The sequence below is a fragment of the Emys orbicularis genome, chromosome 16 (assembly GCF_028017835.1).
Source record: "Emys orbicularis isolate rEmyOrb1 chromosome 16, rEmyOrb1.hap1, whole genome shotgun sequence".
In the NCBI taxonomy this organism is placed as follows: domain Eukaryota; kingdom Metazoa; phylum Chordata; order Testudines; family Emydidae; genus Emys; species Emys orbicularis.
Window position 1 is genome coordinate 26,255,726 of NC_088698.1, and position 18,837 is coordinate 26,274,562.

Below are 18,837 nucleotides of genomic sequence, written 5' to 3' on the forward strand. Positions count from 1 at the left end.
ACAAACAAAACACACACACACCATGCAACTCTCATTGACTATTAACAACAGTAAGGCATTGATTCAAACAAAGCCAACAATCCATTGTAATAAGAGCAAAAGTAAAACTGGGATTGTGGCCGATGCTTACAATTAAATGTGCACACCATGTCGTAGCAAACAGATTAACGTATAGATGGCAATGACTTTGTATAATGCTGTGCAAGCTTAACAGAAATCCATCAAAATGCACAGTGCCATCTAGAGTCAGAGGACCTGATATGTCTGGAGGAAGGCCTATCCCAACCTCTGCTCTAAGAGACCAGCCGAAATTCAGACAGAGATCATAAGAGAGCAAATGTGACAGCTTGTTTTAAGTCTTAACCACAGGTGTACCGATACCATAAATCAAGCTGACAGCCAGATCAAAATCCTTAAGATGTTTTAGAAGTCCAACAACTTCAGTTCCCAAAACATGGACCTTTCAAAAGCATTTGACAAGGGTAAAATTTAAGTGAACCTATTAATTCAAACTACAATTAGCAAGAGACTTTTGTTAGCAAAGAATAATTGCTGGGGTCTAAAAATGAGAGAATTTTCCTATATGTCAAGATGCTCTAGTGACTGTACCCATAAAAAGTTAAAACAGGAGTCATTCAATTGCAAGTGTCTGATCTTCTGTCACAACAGGTTATGGGAGAGTGTCAAAATAACTTTATGTACATTTGATGAAACAACTGTATAGTAGCCTAGATTTAATAAGCACTAGCAAGTGATCAGGGATGAACAGATAAATAGCAACACATTAGTTTTTAAAACATTACCAACATCTTTTTTGCTTTACTAAATAGAGGAACAACAGAAACCAAAGTTTGGAAAATAACAGAATCTATAAATTATTTATTACTTGTTTTATTGTATTGCCTAGGGTCCTAGTCATGGACCAGGACACCTTTGTGCTAGGCACTGTACAAATGCCTTGCTATAGTGGCAAATAGTTCCATCAGCAAACCTCAGGATCTTACAATATACTAAACAAAAAACAAAAAAACAAAACAAAAAAAGAAAAAGACAGAAGGGTCCAGTGATATAATGACCCTTACTGATAGAAACCTGGTAATCAAATCATTGTAGCATGCATAACCATGAACATGATTAAGATCAACCGTTATGGTATTGTTTTAAGACAATACTTTTGATAAAATTAAATTTTAAAAAAAATTCTGTATACCTAAGAGGCTAAAAAGCAAAGAAAAGCAAAATGTGCTTTTGCTTTTTTTTGTTTAAGTGGAAAGGAAGTCTGGAGACGAAGGGAAATATCTAATACACATACTGCCCTGACACCTGAATGGTGAGAACAAATCTAGAGGGCAACTCTGATTCAACAATGTTTCATTTGATTGCTCAAGCCATATTTAATTGGTTTGAACTGTTGGCAGAAGTCTCTTAAGCAAAGTTTAACAAGGATGGGGCCATGGGACTTTTTAAAGTAGAAATATACACAAAGACTAAAAATTACACATGCAATGACGAGCAAAGAGTGCTTGTGGCTCAGGGTGACTAAGAGAGAAGCAGAGGATGCTCCAGTAAGCCAGCCAGCAATAAACTGAATGGTCATGAAAACAGTTAGAAAAAACAAAATTAAATTAATAATGCCATGCAAGCATTTGTACTCCTAAAAAAGCCTCACTGTTTCAATAATTTTTATACCAGAGCACATAGATTAGACATTTGAGACAATCATATTACGAAAGATGGAGGGAACAACAAAAATAGAATACAATATACAAAGAGTGGAAGTCTGGGATGAAATCTATTGCTCGGGAGATTATACTACTGATCCATTAGACAAACTGGATTCTGTTATCAGTGGCCAAGAGTCAAGTTTTTTTCTTGAGAATGGCAGCTTAGAGGCAAAATATGAAAATCAAATGTTATCCTACCAATAAAAGGTCTTAGACCAATTAAAGTGGGTTCCTTTTACCTGTGGAATGTTCCTGGAATAAAAAGCTTGTTCTCCCAGGCCATTTAGATTTTTAACATTTACTATAGTTTGGACAAACCAACAGTGCCTGATTACCATTATCCTTTTTGTATTTCTCTAGAGTACACTTTAGACTCTGTTAAAAATGCATATTTTGATTCAAATGTGTCTATTTTACTGGATAGGATATGTTTAATTTAAAATTAAACAAATAAAATATCCCTTTTTAATAGTTTCAACAAGAAATTATTCCATGCAGAAAGGAATTGCCAACCAGAGATTAAGATTCTTTCATTTCTCCCAAATTTAGTTCCGTCACTCATGAGATCAAAACTCTCCTTGCTAATTGTTACTGAAAAATAAAAACTCAGTGATGATTACAAAGGGAAATTGAAAAGTTTTACTGAGTTAACAGACTGCAACTACCTCTAGTATGTGCTGCCCCATGTTTCTGAATATACAATTGTTTTGCTATATACTTAATGGTAGCAGAAGAAAAAACAGAAGCATCTGGCAATTTAAGTTCTTACCTAGCTACAGCACCCTACTACAAGGGAACATTTTTAAAAGCTACATAAATTATTTCTTAAATCTCTGTGATCTTTCCCCATCAGATGATATCTTAGGTGACACTGCGTAATCTGAATTTTGCTGACAGCATGCCAATGTAATATATCAACACTATCCCTATCTTATGCAACATATAGTCATTACTATTCCAGATCTAACAGTTAGCTTGTTCTCAGGATGTTTTAGGACAACCCTGAAGTCCTTGCACAGAAAATTCTTATTTACTTCAATGGTGCAGTTTTGCATGCTTGAGGACTGAAAGATCAGTCTATACATGGGCCTGATTGGTATGTATAAGGAACATCTTTATTGGGCTACATTCACAACAATATACAATTTTAATCTAACCCTGAACCTAGCAAGTTTCCAGAGCACCCACCTGTAAATCTGATTTGGTATAAAGGGGCTAGTAGTAGTGGTAGTAGTAAATAAGGCTGGTTTCATGATCCTCTAATTTAGGCAACCAGTTATAAATACTTTCCCTAGCCTACACTGTGTCCAGTACGAAAAACTATCACAATTCATTAGGAAAATATTAAGGTTGCATGGCAAAGTATAAAACTCAGGAAGTGCTAAAGTTGGGGTTGTGTGGATTACATTAACTCTGCTCTCTTGTATGTATACATGCATTATAATACGCTAAGTGATTATCTACTATTTATCAAACATTTTTCTACAATATTAGATACATGTTTAGCACTCTGAAAAGCACTGCGTACTCATCTGTGTATGTCAGTCTATTAGAGTCATTTAGATGACATTACAGAGTAAACCAGTCTCGTACAAAATATTGTAGATTAAATACACAAGAAAAAAACTTGGCTGTGAATTCTTGCTAACTGGCTCATCCTCTGAATTGCAACCACAACAGAACTAGCTAAGGCACTGGTGCTGCCCACATGGATCCCTGTGAAGTCCTACAGATTCCGATAAGACATTCTGGGAAGGGTCCATGCCTATAGATTCCTTTATAGGATCAGGTGAATAACTTAAATTTTCTTCTCTCCAAGACATGTATTTTAAATCATTAGAGATATACTGGAGGGATATGGACAATGAAAATGGTCTACGAATACAAGAATGAAATGTTACAAGAGTATGTGCATCTAAGGCTGTAGAACAGCAATTTTCTGACTTTGAGATCTAGCATACCACATATACAACTCAATAAGTACTTGGCATACCATCTTAGTAATTTAAATCAGTACAGATATAATGGGTTATGATAATACTATACAGCAGCCTGTGTACTGCCTGACTGCAGCCCACATACCACCAGTCGATGTACAAACAATTTGAGAACCACTAATGTTACTGTATGCTATTTAAGAAAAGGTATGTAATGCACCTGCATAAAGGTGCAAAGGCAAGGTGTCATGTGCAAGCTTAACTTTCTCAATTCCTTACGTGAGTGCTTACACATGCAACCTTAACATAACGAGTTTTAAAATGGAATGTGTGCGTGCACATGCATGTGCAATATATAATGCACACTCTTCAAAGAAAAAATATTTCATGATAAGGAACCCACTATCCCATCTACCTTGCAAGGTCCACCAGGTAACTTTAGGAGTTGTGCAGTTTTTAACCTTACAAGATGAGCAGTGAATGAACAAAGGCCTCTCTGGAGCTCTGCCGCAATTAAAACTTGCCATCATTAAGGTTTTTACTGCACAAATAATTTAGCTATGCACACATGTCCTGCCAGGCCTCCTTGAAGGCACGGTGTGATTTTCAAAGACAACTCTCAACACAAAACCCATTTTCACCGGAACACTCAAACGCACTTCACAATCAGGACTATTTCCATGCCCAATTCCAACGCTCAATCTCTAAGGTGATTCAGCACTAATGCAATTCAAACAAGAATCTTCAGATTTAAAAAAAAACAACAACAACAACAAAAGTCTTTGCAAAGTATATTCTCCTCTTCCCTCACACATGTACTCAAAGGCATTAGAAGCATTTTGTTACAAAAACTTTCTGAACATTTAACTTTTGGACAAAGACCAGGTCCATAAAATTTCAGTTGAGGTGAAAGTTTCAAACTGAAAACAAGGATTAGAACAGCAGATATTATGCAACCTTAACTTTACTTATTGCTACTGCTATACAAGGCCTTATGTTATCCAAGCACTATAGTCTTAACAGTCTCCCAGATCAACAAGTTTACAGAAAATATTTTAGGGTCACTGAGAACACACAATCCAAGTTTGTGCAATTTGGTTCTGATCTTACTCCTGCTGAAGTCCATTAACTTCAAAAGAAACTCAACAGTGCTGCCAAACACTCAACTATACATAACCAGAGCTTCTGATTTTCAGTTTTAACTGAAAGACATTGCTAACGCATCCCCAACACAAGAAACAAATTTGTGTTTACCCAATAACCGTTGGAAAAACACCAGAAATGGTTCCTTGTATCTAAGGGCTTGCCTACATGGAGCAGAAATGCAGACTACAAAAGGTGTGATTTCTAAAGCACATGAATGTGTTGCATATTAATTGGTTCATGTAGACTCTCCTTGTGTGCATTAGAGGTTCCCAAGTGCATTTTAAAGTAGTGGTTTTTGATACAGTATTACGTTAAGGAGCAATATGGAAAAATCACAAACAGATTACTCATCCCACTACTGTATATGCAAAGAGAAAGCCCACCCCAAATCCAATTTTTGGAGATATATAGATATAGCTCAAAAATTGCTAAAAACAACCCCCCCACACGCACACACACCCAAAATTATATTACATCCCAAAAAGCAAAGCCTTACACATTAACTTAAGACCAAAGCAACCCTGATGCACCTCATTTTAAACCTAAAAATCAATTAATATGCTCTATGTACACTCCTCGTAACCTAAAAAACACCTGTGATTTTCACATATTATTGTAGAGTGGTTGTCGTAGTATTACAAAGCCTCATTAACTTTTCAAGACTTAGCCCGTCCAGTTATCAATGATTACACATTATAAATTGTGCTAAATCATCCTCATGATGCAGCAATCCAATGCTAAAGGTTCATTTTACCTCAACTGTATACACAATTTATCTTTCCCTGTAACATTTAAATTTCCCTGGGTGGCAGTTATGGGCCACAAGCTTCACACTTGAAAATGAGTGCTTTCAGAACTAACATCGGAGTTTAAATTATGTCGATCACCTTGAATATTTTATAAAAACAAATGTATTTCTAAATTTGTATGAGCTTAGCACAGTTGCGTGAAAGTTACCAGAACTCAAAGTCAAGCCACAAGTGAAAAAACAGAAGAAATTACAAGTTATCTTTGATCCCAATACAAAACCCAAAAGCAAACAAAACAAAACAAAAAAAAACAAAAACAAAAAAAGAGTGAACTGCTCATAAAATAACTCCAATAAAAATTATTAGCTGCATTTCTATTTTAGCTATTGATTTTCAGGCCAAGGGCTTAACATGTTTTCCAAGAAGGAGGATAAGTATTATCCCCGTTTTTAAGGTTGAGGAAATTTGAGACATAGAAAACTGAAGTGACTTGCCCAAGGTCCGAGCAGGTCAGTGGTAGAACTGAGGAGAGAACCCAGATATCCCAGTATTGTACCCTGTATTACACTGACTGCCTAATTTAGCAGAATAATTTCAGCAAACTGGAAAAAGGAGGCTAGTCTAATTGTTTAATAAGTTCAGTAAACGTACTAGCAAAGTACATTTGGCCATGTACATTATTTGACCTGTGTCAGTTTAGTACAGGGTTGAATATGGAGTCAGCTCACTAGACAATTTCTAATTTGCTGAATTTGATCTTTACCTTCACCCATTTGGTTGGAAATGAAGTGGGATATAAATTTCTAGAAGTAGTAACTCATGCACTATAAAATTCCACCACCCTTTATTACGATCATTCTTTCCTCCTCTACCCTCATGAGGGATGCAACTTTCAGACCCTTTACAAAACTCTACCCCCCCGCCGAAAAACTAGATGTTAACCCATTTCTCAAAATTGGGACTGCCAGCCATGTTTTCTCCAAGGAAATATCGAAGTGACTAGAATGTGTCTGTCTCCACAGGCAAGCTCAATGCCAATCCTTGGCCAGCTGGCAATTATATACACACATACCAAAACTGAGGCCCTCTTCTTTGTAACGGTGTGTCAGTTTTGTGATATCAGAAGCCTTCACTGGCCCAGAATCAACAACGCAGTATACTGCATCAGGCACAACAGGGGATAACCATCCTCTTTTTTATTTTAAATAGTCTTAGTTTAAGACTGATCATTTGCTTCAGTCTATATTCATGATTAGTTGAACTTTGGCAGAAGGATAGAAAACTAGAAATCAGCACAAAATCCACATTTTTATTCTTTTAGCTTATAAAAGACTAACACCTGTTTTTCTGGTCACAGAGTTAAGCTACAATTCCTTAGGTGGAAGTAAAAGTCTATTTGGTAGACTTTACTAACAATCTCTAATGTTCTGCACTTTTTTTTTTTTAATAAATAGAAACCAATCATTCTGTTCTCCAACTTGTCAAAAACATATGCAGACCCATCACCTTCCTCCTGTATTTAGTCTTCAATTCATTTCTCCAGTTTCTTAGCAACCATATACCCCATACACACTGCATAAAGAAACTATCCAATTAAGCATACATTAAAAACCAAAACAAAAAACAGGGTCATTTAGTGTTTCTTGTCCTTTCAATCCTGTATGCAAGATGAGGGGTCCACTTTACAAAAAGACTATTCAAAGGTCAGTTACCAAATTTGGTCAACAATGGTGCCCATCATTGTCGTCATCATTCTTGTCACTGTCAAAAGCAACAACTGTCACCTTGCTATTATCAGGGAGGGAAGGCAACTGAAATATTCCCCATGCAAATTCTATTTACAGTTTGCATGGTATCCAAAAACCTCTTCCAATGATCATCCATTTAGCTTGATAAGGATTAACTCAAAAGCAAAAAGAATGACCCATTAAACGTGTAATTGAGGGTGGTTTTAAAAGCCAACAACAAAAAGAAAGGTTGGGAAATCCCATTTCAAGTAGGTATACATATAATCCATCATATTTTTTGGTATGCTTTTCACAGGTCTGTGTATGTCTAGATTAACTGTATTCAAGAAAGAAGAGAATAGTATACACCATACATGAAGTGAATATGGAAAATCAATGTCTAAAACACGCAAAAGTTAACCTTTGCAAGATAACCAATTTAAGACTCAGCATGCAATTTATTTTTCCATATCATAAAAAGAACTAGTGTAAGCAAGAAAATAACTTAAGGAATAACCCTGTCCTTCAATATATATACAGTAGCCTCATTTGTTCAATGTGTGAAAAGTCTGAAAAAACAAACATTTTATACTTACAAAAGATATACAAGCTGCCAACAACAAAATTCTAACTAATAAGTCTTCAAATTGTTCAAGCACAAGCTCAAGTAAGGATTTTCCTGCAAGATATAAAAGGCAGACATATTGCATCTTAAATATACACAGAAAGATGCAAAGTATGGATAAGAAACATTAGAAGATTGTACAAGCTTGCTTACCTTCTTCAGCTGGTAATTCTGCACGAAGCATAGGTTTTCCCAAGGAGCATGTCAAAGAGAAAAGACTGTTAGATAACTACATTAGCTACTATAAAGCATCCATCATTAAAGATTATTTCTGAGCTAGCTAAGATGCTACAAAACTAAATTCTACCCGATTTTATGTATATAGGAAACTCAGATTTTAAGGCAATGCTGAGTAATGTAATTAAAGTACCTCCTTTCAACAAGAAGAATTGGAATGGGCCTTGCTAATGCCGCAATTTATGTCAAATACATTTTAGCAGCAATCTAGTAAGGTTACAATTCAGCCAAGTCATCACTCATGCCTGCTATGTTACTTCTGGTACTGCTGCATACAAAGGATCACAGGCTTCAAACGTTTTTCAGACTTCAGTAGAACACTGACTTCCCTCCACATTCACTTTACCAAAATATAAGATGTATATCCAAATACTTCACAATCTCATTTGTCTATTTAGGAATTGCTGTCTCCCCACCTGCTATTATTTCTCTCTGTAAGTCTGTTCTGCAATACAATTGGCACAAAAGAAAGCTATAAAAATAAAGCTCTGCCGCGCTGTCTTCTGAACATTTTTTTTTAAACAAAAAACCCCCACCTTTTTTCAAAAGTCAAAGAACGATATTTGGGTGGGACGGTTGAGAATAACGAAGCAAATGAAGGTCAAGTAAATAATAAAAGGGGCACATTAAAAAAAGCATGTGCTTTATTTAATGGTCGAAGCTTATTTCCCACCAAGGTGAAAGGAAACGGAGGTGGCACCCTCCATGCTGAAGCAGCCCTGAGCGCTTAGGGTATAAAAGAAACCCACGAGGTGGAGTTCAAGTCAGCCATCTTCTCTCTCCCTCGCTCCTATTCCGGGTCCTGAGTCAGATGCCGGCTTTGCACACATAGGTTAGGCCTTGAAACAGGGCCCGAAGGAGGATGAGCGGGAGAGAGAGGATCCCAGCACGCAGCAGCATCCCCCCGGCAGCGGCGGGCGTGGGGGTTGCTTCACCTACCGTTGGCGCCCCATCTCTCCTTGAGCTTCTTGACTTGCTCCAGGCTGAGCCCAGTGCTCTCGTTCACGCCGAAATAAGCCAAAACTTCCTCCACCGTCTTGGTGTGAGCGTTCTCCATGGCCGGGCCGGCAAATGGTGTCTCTCCTCCGCTTCCTTCTTCTCAGCAGCAGCAGGAACAGCAGCAGCAAACCCTCCACTCAGCCCGCTCAGTGCCTCTCTCTCTCCCCCTATGGGTCCCCAACCGCCCCCGGGTGATTACCAGCATAGACCGAGACAACAATAGGGATCCGAGGAGCGCTCCTCTCCGGTCACAGCACCTGCACCCCCCTTGGCTCCGTACCGGCGGGGGACTCGCCCCCACCCCCTCCCACCCCGCGGGAACACAACCGCCCGCTTCCTCTCACGGAGCTAGACAAGGGGCTCCGCTGCACCCCCTTCTCCGGCAGCCGTTTGGGGGCCACGAGACAAAGTCACCCCCCTTCTCTCAGGCGTCAGGCCAATGCCTGCTCCCACCCCTCTCCGAGAGGTACTGCGGGGGGGTGCTAGGGTAACAACCGCCCCCACCGGCACTGTGAGGCGCGCGTGGAAGGAATTGAGCTGTCCCCTTTTCTCCTCAGACGGAGAGTAATTGTCCCTTTCGCCGCTAAGAGGGGTAATAAGGTAATTTATCACCCCCGCTCTCCTCGGAGGGGTATGAAATGCCCTGTCTCCTCTAGGGGGCGTAGCTGCCCTGGGGCTCGTTAACTGCCCCCTCGTCCCTCTAGGGGCGAGTGTGAATAGCCCGGCGGGGTGGGATCCGCTCCCGGCGCTCTCCAGCGGGCGGTGTAGCCTAGGCCGCTGTCTCCGGCTAGCCGGTGCTCTGCTTTTCTCCTACTCCGTTCCCTCCCCAGCGCGAGCTGAGCCAGCGGTGGCTGCTCTAATAGAATTTATCGGAGCCAGCTCGCCGCGGCCCCTCTCGCGGCCGCAGCATGTGGACGCCGCTCATTGGCCGGGAGCAGGGAGCGGGGAGGAGGGAGCAGCCCCGCCCGCCCGCACGAACCCGGATCCGAAACGCCAGAAGCAAAGGGGCCCGCCCGCACCGCGACTCTGCGGAGCGCCGTATCCCATGCCTTTGGTACAAGTATGCGGGCGGGCGCAGGAGAGAGGCCGGGGTGGAGAAACGTCGTTTGGCCACTGCTCTGGGAGGCGGGGGCAGTCTCCAGTGGGCTGGCGGCCTGGCCCGGCGTGACCCCCAGGCAGCTCCCTGCCCTTGCGTGAACCTCATTACGGTCGGGGCGGGTGGAAGACTGTCCTGTCCTAATGTCCTGATAGGACCCGGGGCCCGACACGGGGGGGCTTGTCCTGACAGCCCCACAGCACGGTGTGGGGAATGCCCCCTGTTCTGGTAGGACTTGGCCCCCCGCGTGGAGTGGGGCAGGGATGCTGACCCCTGTCCTGACCGGCCCCTGTGCTCCCAGCACGGCAGGGGTGGGCTGCCCCCTGTTCTGTCAGGCCCTCAGCATGGGGGAGGGGAGCCGGCCCCTTGTCTTGACAGGCCCCTGTTTTGACAGCCCCCTGCGACCTGACAGGCTCCCCCCAGCACAGTGCAGGGAGCTGCCCCCTGTTCTGTCAGGCTCCCAGCCCGGTGGAGGGGCTCTCCCCTGTTCTGCTGCCCCCCCCCAGCACGTTGGGGGGGGCTGCTCCCATCCTGACAGGATCCCCAGCTTGGGTGGAAGGCAACACAGGTGAGAGAAAGGGGACCAGTGGCGCAAAGAGGGAGGTGTGATGGAAAAGTGTCTCCCTGCCCCCAGCCCATCACCAGCTTGATTCTCCCCAGCCCAACATTAACTAGGTCCCCACTGACCCACTCAACACCCCTTACAGAGCCTCGATTCCCATCCCATCCCAACACTAACACACACACACATACACCTTTGGCTCACATGTACACACATAACAATGACTGACCTAGAAATGGACACACATGTGCAACGTGTCACCAACTAACACACACCAACTATCTCATGCACAGTATCAATGACCAACACGCACCAACCAACCTCTAACTGTCAACAGTGATACCCACACCACATAATAATTCTCCAACTTCAAGTAATATATAATACATGACATTGACTGACGCACACCAACTCCAGCTGATGCTGGGGGTATGTCTACAATGCAATCACGGGGCGTGATTGCAGCTTGTGTAGACATACGTGAGCTAGCTTTAATCTAGCTAGCTCAGGTATCAGAGCACTGAAGTTGCGGCCGCACAGGTTTCAGCGCGGTCTGGACAATCTTGCACAGAACCCTGGGTAATTATTCAGGTGGCTAACCTGCACTGCCACATGTTCATTGCTCTGGGATCCAAGCTAGCTAGTTAAAGCTGGCTCTGGTATGTCTACACAAGCTACAATTACAACTTGTGATTGCAGTATAGACATACCCTGAATGACACACAATATTGACAGTGTGAATTTACATGCCGAACAACACACAACCACACACAATGTATACACCCTACAAGTACTCAGCACCAACCAATATAACATGTATATATATATATTGACTCATACATGTATACATAAAACTGCTCCACACACAAGTTGACACCACACATTGTACACACATACTCAACACCAATATAGACAATATGTGCACCATCACTAATACATTATTATTTATTAATTCTGAAGCACCCAAAGTGCAGAGGTGCAATCACATAAGAAAGGTTGTGTGGGACCTGCAGTGAAAATACCTCAGTCCTGCAGCCACATTGAGGGGGAAGTCAACATGAGAATAAAAAGTTGCAATGGATATGTCTCCCTTATTTCCTCTAGCCATTACATCTATGCCAGGGGTCTCAAACTCAAATGACCACGAGGGCCACATGAGGACTAGTACATTGGCCCGAGGGCCGCATTACTGACACCTCCCCCCCGCTGCCCTCGGCCCCGCCCCCACTCCACCCTTTCCATGAGGCCCCGCCCCCATTCCAACCCCTTCCCCGAAATCCCCACCCCAACTCTGCCCTCTTCCTGTTCCCAGGGGGTGCAGGAGCGGTGTGGGGTGTGGCGGGGGCTCAGAGCAGGGGGTTCGGCTGCAGGAGAGGTTTGGGGGCGGGCTCCAACCTGACGCGCACTGGGGGCAGGGCAGGCTCCCTGCCTGCCTGTCCCCACGCCGCTCTAGGAAGTGGCTGGAACTTGGGGGAGGAGGGGCACAGGGGTCTGTGTGTTGCTGTTGCTTCAGGCACCACCCCCAGCAGCTCCCATTGGCCGGGAATGGGGAACTGCAGCCAATGGGAGCTGCTGGGGGCGCTGCCTGAAGCAAGAGCAACACACAGACCCCTGTGCCCCTCTTCCCCACGTTCCGGCCGCTTCCCGGTGCACGTCGAGCTGGAGCCGCTCTAGGTAAATGCTGGGAGGGCGGGGGGGGCCACAAGGAGCTTGCGGGCCGCAGAAAACAACCCTGCGGGCCGCATGCGGCCCCCAGGCCGCGTGTTTGAGACCCCTGATCTATGCTGAAATGTGCCACATTGTTTGCAGAAGTGTAGCTGACCCCCAAAAAGCTTTCAATGTAAATAGTGTTCAGACAGAGGACAAACTAGGTGTTAGGGAGATATAGAATGTATCAACTTTACAATTTACTTTTTGTCTTGTATTCAGTTCTTTTTTACTTGCCTCAATTTTTTTATGCACACATGACACCAGCCAAGACAAATACATAACACACAATATACACTTGACACTTATCAGCACACCCAAAAAAAGCACAAAACACCGGCACCCCACACCAGTACACACACACACATACACTGACCAACACATGACACAGACCTAACTGATACAGACTCCACCATTCAATATCAATTGACACACACATGCACATACGTGATACAGGCCAATGCACCTGTATTTCAACATAGACCCCAAACACACCACAACATATGCTCCCAATGTAATGTGCATACACGATACTGAATGATACAAACAATTAATGATATACACAACTCATACTGACACACGCCAATGACACCAAACAACACACCAACCACATGTGTAAACACATCCCAAACTGGCACACACACAACACACTGACTGATTCGCCAATACAATACACCTCACACCAACACAGCATGCCAACATATAGCAATCTGACACATGGCGCAGACCACAAGTACTATATATATATAGTATTTTATATATCTGGTGTCTTGAGTGTACCTGTCATTCATATATATATATATGAATGACAGGTACTCTCAACACACTAGATATACACACTCACCTTCACACATCAGTAACACTTCAAAGTCTCTGAAAAGATTGCATTTCATTTTCTTACCTCCCTTTCAAAGATCAGTAAAAGGTAACGTCAGTAACAATGTCCCCAATAAAAAAATATTAAAAATGAAATCAGATCATACTTCATAATGATTCTTCCCTGTTAAATATCTTTACAAGTAGTTATAAGACTACCTTTTGTGTGTTTGTTTCTCCAAAAAGCTCATGTGAGCATCTTTTAATGAACCTGAAACATGGCAAGGGCAGTGTAACAGGATAGCAGTGGGCTTCTGAGGACCATACCTGTTAACAGGTGTTAGCCCTGCTAGGTGATGCCGAGTCCTATAGGACTCACTAATTTAAAGTATAATTTGCTCACCCTAACCTGTCCTGTTGATATCCCCCATTCAACATGACTGCAAGACTTGGTTCCCCCACCCCAATTTCTTTTGCACCATTAGGAAACAGATATATGTAAAACTGAGACTAAAGCCCAAGTGGCATCACCTCATTCTTTTTTCCTTTGATCTCATGGAAGTTCCATGGTGCAAACTGTGGACTGTTGGGGCTCTGTGAGTTTTGGGGGGCATGAATGGGTTGATGGTGGCTCTGTGTGTCATCCTCTTTCTCTAAAGCTACTGAACTGAATATGGTTCACTGCAGCTTTAATGACCAAATTCCAATCTATGCACCTTCTACCTTCCCCTTCACATGTGTGGATGGGCAAGGTACACATGTGGCAAGGGAACAAATAGCACCGGGGGCTCCAGAGAATAGTATGGAAGGGATGTCTGTGCAGATCTCCCAAGATCCATGGAGAGCCTGGGATAGCTGCACATTTGAGGTGCAGCTTCTGAAAGGATCGTACTTTGGGACCTCATGAAGTTTCCCAAGAAATGTATCCCCCTCACATGGTAGAAGGTGATCTTAGCCCAAGTCGGTGGAGAGGCACCTAAGCGCTCCTTAAGCAGTGCAAACGTGAAGACTTCAAGCGGATTAATTTGTCCAGCAGGTACAGAGCTCAACACCATCCATCTAGAAGGTAAAGGGAAACTAATTTATTTCACTATGTACAAAAAGTGAAGTTCAAGTGTGTATTCAGAGTGATACCTCTCTCTGAATACACCTAGGAAGAAACACAACTAAATGGGATAACTTAACCCTTGGTGAAACTCCATTGATTTAATAGAAGTACACTATGCGTGAACTTTGCCCGCTATCTTTTTTACTGTAATATATTAGGAGAAGAAGCCTAGGGATAGGTGAGCAACACAAAAACTACTCCTGCAGTCTTTACTAATTGAAGTAAATGGGAATTTGGCCTGAGTGAGGATTGAATGATCTGGCCCTCGAAATGCAGTAACATTCACTCATCCACACTGCTGCAAGGCAGAGTTGCAGTGATGTTGCTGGTTATATTAAGGATTGTCCTTTCCATACATAAAACCACTGTGCATTATGGTGCTCAAATGTCAAATAAAGAGACGAATAGCTTTGGCTGGAGCTAAGCATAGAGCAGGAGGGTACTACACAAATCCCTAGTGAGCTCAGGCAATGCACCTGAATCCTGACCTGACCTGCAATACCCTTTCTATTTTAGGCTGGGCCTCTCCTAAGCAGACATGGACAATGTTTTACCACTGTGTTAAACGATGCCAGTTATGTGATATTTTTGCAGGCTGGCTAATTGCCCACTAGAGTCTCGGTAGAGGCCACCAAACTCATCTCACTTGTTTATTGAGTTAGATTCAAAGTCAAGTGAGTGAAAAACAAGGGCATTGACCCCCACTGTACTACTTTTTTCCTCTTAAATTACTGTTATTAAAAATGTTGTACAGTTACAGTCTCTTAAAATCTGCAAAACATATTAAAATGCCACAAAAATGCTATACCAAAGTGGAATGGTTTGAGAACTGCAATTCTCTGATAGGATAATGCAGTTTAAATATAGTAACTATTTTTTTTCCAGTTAGCTTGCTCTTTGATTTCATGGTAATATGTCAAGGATTTTTTTCCTCCCCCTTTAAGTAGCTTATAGCTTAAACAGCAAAATGCTTAAAATATTAAGATGAAACAGTTATATAAACCCAGTAGAAAAATTATCAGTGATTAAATGTGATTTTGAATTTGAATAATTAAGTTAGTTGATTTCTTTCTTTATCATTTTTATTGGTAGGCAGTGCGTATTCTTGGATCAGCAGCTGGTAGGATTTCACTACCACAGAGGCCCAAAGACTGTGAATACAAAGGATAGAGTTGCAGTCAGGAGATTTCTAGAACTGGATCATTGTTCCTGCACTGAACAGCTGTCTCCCTCCTTGACAGTGTAAGTAGAAGAGAGACAGTTGGCCAGATTCCAATATCAGTGAAACTGGGAGTAAGGGATCAGAATCGGGCTCAATAGGTTTCTTAATTTATTTTTGTGGCTTGTCACTGAAGACTCCATTGGAATAGCTGCCACAGCCACCTCAGCGTTCCTCTTTGGAAAAATCTTGTTGTCTATTCTAACACTGATGTCAAAGGGAGATCTGCACATATAGGAAGCCGAGTCCAGTCACACACATCTGAGAGGAGAATTTTGCCCTTACTTTGTGGTCATGTTATTTCTCTTAAAGGGAAATCAGCTTGATTGCTATCTTTAAAATGTGCAACAGCTCCAGAAACTGGCCCATGGGGGGTAGGATGGTCTTTTGATAAAAGCCCAGGAGGACCAAGAAAGGCTCAGGAGATCTGAGTTCTGTTCTTGGCTCTGCCAAGACTTTCCATGTGAATTGGGGTAAATCACTTATGAGAAGATTATCAAAGGCACAGATGTCAGTTAAGTGTGTAACTCTCGTTAGATAGGCACCTAACTCTTATTTGTGCCTTTGAAAAGCTCCCCCTTAGCACCTCTGTGCCTTAGTTTCACAATCTATAAAATGGGGAAAGTGATACTTACCTACCTGATAGGGATGTATGAGTCTTCATTCATGTTTATAAAGTGATTTGAGATCTTGGATGGAAGGCATTATAGAACTGCAAAGTATTATTTTTGTAACAACTTCATGGCCACTTAGAATGTCATACTTGTCACCGTGCTGCATACCATAGCCCCATAGAACTTCATGGCAACAAGGGGAATAGAACTTAGATCATCATACTCCAGAAACACAGACTACTACCACTTAAGCTAAAAGAGACTATTTTAGCTGCTATCAGTAGGGCCTGTAATATTCAGCTGAACAGTTCTTATTTCCAGTGGGGACACAGACATGTACGCAAACCACTTCATTTTGTTGTTATATTATTAAAACGTTAGATTATATTATTCTGGAGGATTTCTTGTTGTTTGTACCAATGTTATTAATAGAAATGCTATTATATTACATGGTACAGAATTCCTTACCAGTACAGCAGAATCTCTTAAACAGATAGGGCAAAACTTGTTCTTTGCACAGTCATCCCATTAAGATGAGTTAGTACCATTCGTAGAAGTGTAAGGGCAAATCCTAGAAATGAACAACTGCAAGACTGGGACATGGTGTGGAAGACTTAAAAGGCAGCAAAACCAATGCAATTCCACTATAAGTGAAGGAGGGTAAATTAGAGAGAACATACAGGGGCTGTGTACTCTGGGCTATGCTTTGTGTGGCTGTATCAATGATAGCATGAAGAGGGAGTTACGACAAGCCAAGAGAGACTTCACAGAACTATCAGCCAAACTGCTTCTTCATAGGGGTGATTACAGTAGTCCCTGTGTGGCTGTAGCAGTCAGAGAGTGGCTCTGGGATGGCAAGTTTCTGTCTCATCACCCCCTGTGGAGCAGTTGAGCATACAGCCTGTTTACTCAGGGCATGTCTTCACTACCCGCCGGATCGGCGGGTAGCAATCGATCTATTGGGGATCGACTTATCGCATCTAGTGAAGACGTGATAAAATCGATCCCCGATGGCTCTGCCGTCGACTCCGGAAATCCACCGCGGCAAGAGGCGGAAGCGGAGTCGACGGCGGCGCGGCAGCGGTCGACTCGCCGCCGTCCTCACAGCCAGGTAAGTCGACCTAAAATACGCAACTTCAGCTACGCTATTCACGTAGCTGAAGTTGCGTATCTTAGGTCGACCCCCCCCCCCCCATAGTGTAGACCTAGCCTTAGACATAAGGACATAAGAACGGCCATACGTCAGACCAAAGGTCCATCAAGCCGAGTATCCTGTCTTCCACCAGTGGCCAATGCCAGTTGTCCCATAAGGAATGAACATAACAGGTAATCACCAAGTGATCCATCCCGTGTTGCCCATTCCCAGCTTCCGGCAAACAGACTTTGTGTAGTAAGAGAGATTTGAGCCTTTCAAGGGCAGATCCTTGGGTATAAGAAATCACCTAAAATTGCTTACTCTTAAAAAGATTTTTCAAGCAACTCTCTACCCAGTCACAGGTTCCAATCATAGTCTTATGGCACTACACAACAAGCAAACCCACTCCACAAAGAATGGCCTAATAGGGAACATCAAATGGGAAACTCAAACTGCTTGTGAGCTTTCCAGGTCAAAAGAAGGACTTGCAGGTATCCTTACTATAGGCAAACAGCAAAATGCAGGATCTAAAAGCCTTTCTATGCACTGGAAATTGCATAATTTTCAGTCATTCTTTGGGAACTAATGGCACATTATTTATTATTATTTTATATTGTTGTGGCATGGCACTAGTTGGAATAATTTTAAATGGACTTTGTGGAGAATTTTCTTCAAACTCATACATATTTATTTACTAGCGGCATGAAATCCATAATGAAATGACATTCTTGGGTTTTCACATGTAGACAAAATCCTCCTATGTCATCAAACAGTCTCTTTTATTAGCAATAGAATTTATTAATTAAACCTTCCATGCTATTTTTAAAATATTTTAATAAAAAATTATGCAAAAGATAAAAATCCTGCTTTATTCCATCCACCGTCCCCTGAAATAAGATAAAATTAGTCAGAGATCACAGCACAAATGTTCTTTTTGGTTTGATAATTAAATTCTAAGAATTTGATCCATCAAAGATCCTTGCTAGAATTATTGACACTATCATGAAACACATGATTTTTGCTCTCAAAAGGGAACATTTTTGTAGTAAGATTAATGGACACAATTACTTCATCTCTGTCACCCTCCCCTGTCTTTCCTGGGGGCATTGCACCTGTCTCCAAACTACTTTGATTCAGGTCAGAAAATAATTAGCACCTCTAATAATATAACTTCCCAGGCCAAGCCTAAGGGCATCTTTCTTCAGTGGAAAAACTGCTACATTGATCTTCTGTGTTTCCATTTTCTGACCTTTTTTCTACCTTCCACTATAATCTATATAGATGCTTCATAACAAGTGGTGGTTGCAGGGGCTTTCATCTTATAAGTGACCAGCAGAAGTTTTTGGTCCCCATAAGAACAAAATTCTTAACATGAATCTGTCAGAGGTCAGGGCTTCCAGACTATGGGACATGTTTTTTTCTTTTGCTTGTGCATA

The 18,837-nt window shown here is 42.2% G+C and overlaps 1 protein-coding gene across 2 annotated transcripts in view; it reads right to left on the reverse strand.

The window, feature by feature from the left end:
* Nucleotides 1-9,202, reverse strand: part of ATP2A2 (ATPase sarcoplasmic/endoplasmic reticulum Ca2+ transporting 2) — a 64,134-nt gene extending 54,932 nt beyond the window's left edge. For both annotated transcript variants that reach the window (XM_065417999.1, XM_065417998.1), the window contains exons 1-3: nt 9,085-9,202; nt 8,062-8,079; nt 7,880-7,962 (exon numbers count right to left, since the gene is read on the reverse strand). In XM_065417999.1, the coding sequence (XP_065274071.1) occupies nt 7,880-7,962; nt 8,062-8,079; nt 9,085-9,202 (219 nt within the window). The remainder of the gene's footprint in view (nt 1-7,879; nt 7,963-8,061; nt 8,080-9,084) is intronic.
* Nucleotides 9,203-18,837: the final 9,635 nt, after the last annotated feature.